Genomic DNA, 7,991 nt, shown 5'->3' with positions numbered 1-7,991 from the left:
AACACACTTGGTGAAATCAGGTTTTGTGTCAGTGTGTCAGTAATGTTGTTTGTGGTATTTCTGTATTTTTCTGGTTTTGTATGTTGTAATTTCTGTATTTTATGGTCTGTCAGTCCGAATGTCTTGCCGCAAAAACAATTGCCCCTTGGGGGACAAAAGCTGTAAGTTGAAATTGATTTCTCTTTCCTGTACATAGCCTATGCAGCTGTCATGTGACGAAAGAACGAACAACTTGAACTCGGAAGGTGAACTAATAACTTATGTTTCCTGTTGCGCATGAGTGGAACAAAAGCAATGAACAAATCACTTTCTGAGACAACCTTTTTGACATTTTGAGTCATTCAAAATGAATAGTTCATGAGCAACCCATCACTAGTTTTAATTAAAGATTTATTTATTTTAAAAGGACCTTCATACCTGATAATTGTATCACCTCCTGAATGGGATGCTTCTAGCTGGACATTTCATTTTGAAAGCGTCATAAAACGTGCAAGAAGCAATGTTGTGTCATTGTGCAGATTTCCTATTTCCAATGAGAATGAAAGAATTTTTTTTTTTTTTTTTTTTGAGTTTTAAAAATAGTTTGAAGAACAATAGAAATACTACAGCATTCAATATTATTTTCAATGTTATAAGCAGGACTTTATCCACCATAGATATTTCAGTGGATGCATCCCCTAATCATGAATATCTGGTTTCTTCGAATATAAGCTTCAAAAGTGGTGATTTTCCTCAAGCCATTCTAGATGTAACAAAAAAGTACTTATAAAACAAAGCAAGGGAATATTGGTGAGGTTAGAGTGGTGTAAATCTTAAAACAAGACTCTGCCTGTCCACAAGGGGTGAACATGTTGTTCATCCATCATTCCAAAATACATCCAAGGAAATAATTTTCTCATGGGAAAAACCTCAAACACAGAAAAGAGCATGTATCATCTTAAAATGAGTTTCTGTAGCACCTGCTATTTACAATTACCACATAAGCACATAAGGCACTTACAATTCAAAGACTGCACAAAACCAAATGCTGATTTGGATACAATACATTTTGATATTTTGCATTGCATTTTATTACAAATGTTTTTATTTATGCCACAACATGAACTTCAGGATGCTTGATTCAGTCATTATCTTCAACAATTATGTTGGCATGCATTAAAGGCAAAAGGCCAAATGAGGGCATCAGTCAGAGGGTCATAACAAGGCATTAAAAAATAACCCTTGAACACCCACAAATACCTGGAAAGATCCACATGCATGTTGTGAAACAGCTGTCTGTGGATATGGGAGGGACTCATGTAGGTTAACTCAGTTAAGGAGGGTAATCATGTGAAATAAAACAGGTGTTGCCATTCATTTTCTCTAAATTTGCCTTCTGAGCTGCATACAGAAAGTGAACCCTACACATATACAGCCATGAAGACTGTCGAATTGAAAATACTCTGCGTTCTTTTCTTCGCGGTTTTTGCCTCTGCTCAAGTTGTGCCCATGACTGACTTCAACCTCAAAAAGGTTAAAACATTTATCTTGTGATCTTACTGCAAAATACTGTAAATTAAATGATCTCGATGTTATCAGAGACAGTGAGTTATAGACGTGTTATATTCATGTTTTCCAACTCCATTCGCTGCAGATGGAAGGAAAGTGGTATCTCGTTGGCTTTGCTACAAATGCAAAACATTTTGTCAAAAGTTACAAGGCTGACATGAAGATGGGAACTGCCATGCTGGTGCCTACTGAAGATGGAGACCTTGATCTCAGTTACACTCATCTAAAGTAAGCTAAAGTTAGCTTTGCTGTAGTGTTAAGGCAAGACACCACATGTGTGTCAAACACAAAATTTTCTGAAATGTTTAAATAATACAGTTTTTCTCAATCGCTTAGGCTCAATTCTCGAAAGAGATTTTTTTTTTTTCAGATCTCTGAACAATTAGTTTCTTGTTCACATCAGATTTTAATTTCTTATTGATTTAATTGACCTGATTTAATTTCATTTAATTGATCTTATTGTGTTTTGGCACAAAAAAGAGTAAGTACAATTGTCTACAATTTGCACAATAACTAAGTGCACATGGCTTGTTTATCAAAAGTCATGAGTTGATTCTCAGTGAAATTGTCAAACTCTTCACAACTTCTCAACATTGTTTCATCGTGTGAGCTAGAACAATCACTACTATTTTTGAACATGTAGGAAAATCATAACTCAGTGGCTACAGCAGGACTGTATACATACATTTGTAGTCATACAGTACTTTCATTTTTGTAATGAATGTACATTATATTACACATTACAAATGCGTTACCCAAAAGCTGAAAATTCACAGTTGCTTTAGAAAGATATAAAAGATTGTGAGGTGGTGTTAGGGGAAGACAGTGTGTAAAAATAAACAAGCAACTGTGAATTTTCAGTTTACATAAAACATTTCTACAAAAATGTACTGTATGAATACAAATGTTCATTTTTGTTTTGTGTTCTACAGTATTGACTTTTCCTAGTCAATTTTTACCAATCTGTTGAAATCTGTATCTAAAAATCTCAGTGTGATACACAAGAGCATTCAGCTAGACAAAACTGACTTTCTTGTATAGTATAGAAAATCAACACATTATCAACAAATTGTCAACAAAAAAATAGAAGAAAAAAACTAAACAAAATTTGCATATAACAAATATTTCCATAGTGAAAAATCATCTAAACATTTTGACCAGTGTGACTCACACGATGAAAAAAACATTTTTTATTTTGGTGGCATTGGCCAATTTACTGACACAATAACTAGGTTTTGAAGCATGAATTAAATGTTTTGGTTTGTTACTATGTTTTGATGTTCCAGCAAACAGTTGTGACAATTGAACTTAGAGTTTAGAGAATTGTAAGACTGGTTTGAAAAATGTGGCAAAGTGATTAAGATACAGTGCTATGCATAAGTTTAGACACCCATACTAAAGTTGACTAAAAAGAGGAATAAAAAATCATCTTTTGGAAACTGAACTTAATGCCTTAATTAAAAAAATTAGGAAAAATCCAACCTTTAAGGACACCAATTTTCTTTGTGAATGAATAATGTATCGTAAATAAATAAATGTTCTTCCTTAAAATACAGGGTGCATAAGTTTGGACACCCCTATGTTAAATTCCCATAGAGGCAGGCAGATTTTTATTTTTAAGTATTTTTTTTTTTTTTTTTTTTTTTAGGATACTATGCATCCTGATAAAGTTCCCTTGGCCTTTGGAATTAAAATAGCCTCACATCATCACATAGCCTTCACCATACCTAGAGATTGGCATGGTTTTATTTCAGTTAGCCTAATAGCTAGTTTGATTTGCATTGAGAGATGATCTTATGGAAAGTACTCCATGCCAATCTCTAGGTATGGTGAAGGCTACGTGATGATGTGGGGCTATTTTAATTCCAAAGGCCAAGAGAACTTTATCAGGATGCATAGTATCCTAAAAAAATTAAACATAGGGGTGTCCAAAAAAACATAGGGGTGTCCAAACTAATGCACCCTGTATTTTAAGGAAGAACATTTATTTATTTACGATACATTATTCATTCACAAAGAAAATTGGTGTCCTTAAAGGTTGGATTTTTCCTAATTTTTTTAATTAAGGCATTAAGTTCAATTTCCAAAAGATGATTTTTTATTCCTCTTTTTAGTCAACTTTAGCATGGGTGTCTAAACTTATGCATAGCACTGTAAACTGTAATAATTAATTAAATATGCACTAATATGCAAATATGCACTAAAGCTATGTTCAAAATTCTTGTCAGCCAGGAAAATATTATATACAATAAATCAGGAGATGGATGGATGGAATCTCACCTTAAATAATAATAGTCTGGATGATTGTTCTCATGCTTACAAAATAAATAATTTTAAATGTTTAAAACTTGTTTCTTAGGAGTGATGGCTCCTGCTTCAGGCTGAAAAATCTTGCCGAGAAAACTGAGATTCCTGGACGCTTTGTCTTCTTTAACAAGCGTTAGTCATCCTGCTTTTGCTCTTTAGCTAATAGTCATATTGCTCTTTATCATCAAACTTTTGTATCTTTGGCCTAAATGTGTCTGATTCTATCAGGTTGGGGAAATGACAATGACATGCGCGTGGTTGATGCCAAATTTGATGAGTATGCTATCGTTCACACCATAAAGACCAAGGAAGGGAAATCTGAGGTTCTCAACAAACTCCACAGTAAGAGCTCACTTCGTCTAAATTTCACAATATAGCTGAAACGTTTTTGTGAAAAGATGCTAAACAGACTCTGAATGTGTCACGGTTACAGGCCGTACCACAGAAATAACTGATGACTTGAAGGAAAAGTTTAGGCAGTTTTGCCTGGACACTGGCATCCTTGAGGAAAACATTGCCATACTGACAAAGAACGGTACATTGTCTGAATCCTTTTGGTCACTGATACTGTACAATAATAGTACAATAAAACTAACTTTTAACTACTGTTTTGCAGGTGAATGCTAAATTGCTCAAGTGTCTCTTCAACCACAGAAAGACAAAAAAAACAGTTGGTCTGATCATCTCAATGAAAAATAAAGATCTTTCTGCTTCTGGCCTCTTTGTATGGAAACATTAGTTCCTCTATGTGCCTTAAACACATTTCTGTCATGACAATTCTTGGTGTGATTGGCATGGTAATGTAGCCTGGAAATCCAGACCTAAATCTGAAAGATTAATGGTCTGGCATCAACTAATGAAAATCGGCCAGCTCGAGAGGCGGCACCAAGCATGCATTTGAAAATCTCACTGCACGCAATTGGATAACACTGCGACCAATCACAACAAGCCCCATAGGCTTAGCTACCAGCGGAGCTAACTGGTAGATTAGACTCTTACCGTATCCAGTCGGTAAAACAGCAAAAACGCCCTTCTTGCAAAGGAACGATTTGAGCATCTTCTGTTCCTCTTTTAGATAAAAAGCCTAGTCTAACTCATTCATTGTAGCGGTTAAAGCCGTTTCAAACAACTGGTGTTCATCCATAGCCATCTTGCAATGTTTACTAATGATTTCGACGTCACAGCGCTGTCGTCATCTCGCCTCTGGCCCGCCTATATCAGATAACCCGATGTGATTGGTGCAGCTCGGATACAAGTGCATATTTAATGAGCATCATGACTCAACACCAGAGTAACTCGCTGAGCAAATTCAACTTGTGCTCTCGCGAGAACTCTGGATTTCCAGGGTAATGGTAATGGGTATTAAAAAATATTGATATATTTAGTCTTGGCGGAATAGATCTGCAATGCTGTTATTGCTGCTGCTGCAGAGCAAATACAGGACTTGCTACTGCTAATAAATACACGACACGCTGCTGTGAGCAAGACATGCAATTACTCTATACAGGTGGAGCTGGGGAAGGTGGAGGGTTTCTGAAAGCGCTCTGCAACTGCTAAGGCATATGCTAATCAAGTATATGAGGGTTAAATATGAGAAATATAAAAGGCTTATTTAAAATGCCCCTACTATGTTTTTTTTGAATATTACATTTAATGTAGTGTGTCATATAGCTGTTTGTGAATGTAAAAGGTCTGCAAAGTTTCAAAGATCAAAGTAAATAACAAAGAGAGTTTGAAAAGAAAGAACCGATATTGAACTGCCTGAAACAAGTCGTCAGTAATTCCAGTTGTACAAATTTGTATAATGCCAGCATATGATCTTCATTGGCCAGGCCTGCGAACAACGTCTGCTTTACTCTTCCCTCAAACACTGTAGTTGTACCTGAGACTGGAAGAGTTTGGTTCGTGTTGAAGATGTCGAGAAGATGTTGTTTTCTGCACTGTGAAAGCAAATCCACTTGCATGCACTTCCAAAGGATGAGTATTTGAGCTCGAATTAATACGGTAAAACCAACGCCATTACTGTTCGTATCACTGTGTATCAAGCGCTGAGGAAGATCCAGAGCTGAAATTCAGATATTCGTTTCTGACATGCACTGTAAGCGGTAGAAAAATCACAACACACTGGGCAATCTGACCGAATCCTTAATCGAACCATTTCAGACACAGAAGTGATGCTGCCATGTATATTATGAGACAAATAGTTTATTATTATTATTATTATTCATGGAGGACACCCCCCCCCCCCCCCAAAAAAAAAAAAAGGGAACCTTTAAAATAGCATAATAGGGGCACTTTAAATATCTGTTGTAAGTGACACACTTTCTGCCAGTTGGTGGCACTATGACCACTACTCACAATAATCACGTGCATGTGATCAGTCACCATGACAAAACAGCTCAAGTTTGATCTAAATCACTGAATGCACACAGAAAATATGAGACACTTTTTCACCATAAATATTGCGTTGTCACGGCATAACCGTTGCAGAATCAAAAATCATTTCACAATTTAGAATCTTCAATGTCTTGCCATAATGTTGAGTAAATTTCTGTTTTGCAGAGCTGATGAATGTCAGTTTGAAAGTTTTTGACTTGACGAGTACAGAGTTTCGTACAGATATGCACATGTGTATGTACAAAATATGCACCAAGATTTTGTACACTGCAAAAAGGGCTCTGGCCCTGAAAACATTCCTGCTGAAAGTGTTTTATTGTAAACTGAAACATTGCCCTTGTCTGCAAATAAAATAGAAGGTTTGCACTGATAAAAGGCCCTTCAGCACATTTGGCTGAGTCTCTCTCTCCTCCAGCCACATTAGTTTAGATTGAATGACCTGTGCCATAATGCAGTGTTTCTCCTTTTATTCTGTCTCTTTTGTTTGTGGTCAGGATTTGTGCAGTTAAATAGAAAAATGGCTTTAAGAGGGAGTGAATGTTTTTACTGTAATAGATTCTAGTGATGAGTGTGAATGTGATCGTGCTGCTGATATCTGCACTGGGTCTTTACTGGCGCATTCAGGCTGGCTGGGAAGAAATGAAAAAAAAGATGGATGCCATGTAAAGAGACATCATATTTACTTCTCAAGGAAAATGTGGGATATATGATGGTGCTTCAGTGTAAAGGATAATCATGTAGAGGATTATAGGCAGTTTGTAAGGGGAAGGAGTGATTCCACTGATATGTTTCAGACAATTGCATAAATAATATCTCGCTTCCCCCATGGTTCAAGGTTAGTACTATGATAGTATTAGAATTGTGAAAATCTTACAAAACCTCTTTTTGGGTACATCTGGGAAGAACCATAAAATGATTAAATGACGAGTCAAATTAATAAATGATGTGACTTTTTTTTTTTTTTTTTTTTGTTCACAAAGTATCATTTTTCGCCCTTGGTCCGGACCAAATGAACCGAACTACAGATGTGAAAGCACTTTTGTCAGTGCCTCACCCGTCAAAGTTTATCTAAATTTTTAGACTATGGAAGTCAACAACAGCACAGCTTAATCCTGCACTCATCATGTTTGGCTTGAGGTCATGGTGCAAAGGACCGGTTGATTTTACTCTGAACCATCCCTTTGAGTAAACGCGCTGTTATATCTGTCAATCAAATTCGCGTGAAAGTCGCGTTCATTAGCCTATAACAACAGACTCCAGGCGCGTTCTTTCTAAATCATGGCAGGTACAGATAAAACGTTCTCGATTTCGTCACTTTAAAATAACGAGGAACATATTGTTTTTCTAAAATAAAGAGTAGCTAAAAGTCTGATATTATGCTCAATGTAGTGAAGAAAATAATAAGCTTCATACACATACAATAGATACTGTAACATGGCAGACACATTAGCCTATTGCAGTGTTTTTTAGTTATCATACAACTGCATGACCAATAACACCTTCTGTGACTATAAGTAGGCTATTTCTTGTCATGTTACTGATAACGATACTGATATATCATTTTAATTTCCTTTCTCATACAATGGGGATATGAAATAATCGAAATATCATAAATCATTTATCATAATTCATAATTAATTCCTCTACTTGAAGTTCTGAACCTCCTGCTGTGGATAATCAACCAATTAATTTTTTTCAATGTTGTGGGGTCGTTCGTACGTTAGCCTAAAGACCAGCTT

General features: G+C 36.0%; 1 protein-coding gene across 1 annotated transcript; it reads left to right on the top strand.

Annotated features, from left to right (window-relative positions):
- The first annotated feature begins 1,388 nt into the window (after positions 1–1,388).
- On the top strand, positions 1,389–4,572 carry LOC307148640 (lipocalin-like). The gene is made up of 6 exons (XM_079854312.1): positions 1,389–1,512; positions 1,634–1,776; positions 3,908–3,987; positions 4,084–4,197; positions 4,289–4,390; positions 4,472–4,572. The coding sequence occupies exons 1-6, from the start codon at positions 1,417–1,419 to the stop codon at positions 4,480–4,482; spliced, it is 546 nt and encodes a 181-aa protein (XP_079710438.1). The 5' UTR covers positions 1,389–1,416; the 3' UTR covers positions 4,483–4,572.
- The last annotated feature ends 3,419 nt before the right edge of the window (positions 4,573–7,991 follow it).

This window comes from Squalius cephalus (assembly GCF_949319135.1).
Source record: "Squalius cephalus genome assembly, chromosome: 20".
Lineage (NCBI taxonomy): Eukaryota > Metazoa > Chordata > Actinopteri > Cypriniformes > Leuciscidae > Squalius > Squalius cephalus.
Note: the sequence above shows the minus strand (reverse complement) of the source record. Positions and strands in the feature narration are given on the sequence as shown.

Coding starts and splice junctions, on each gene's coding strand:
- LOC307148640 (XM_079854312.1), top strand. CDS start 1,417: ATGAAGACTGTCGAATTGAAAATACTCTGCGTTCTTTTCTTCGCGGTT. Junction 1,513..1,633: donor CTGACTTCAACCTCAAAAAG/GTTAAAACATTT, acceptor CATTCGCTGCAG/ATGGAAGGAAAGTGGTATCT. Junction 4,198..4,288: donor GGTTCTCAACAAACTCCACA/GTAAGAGCTCAC, acceptor TCACGGTTACAG/GCCGTACCACAGAAATAACT.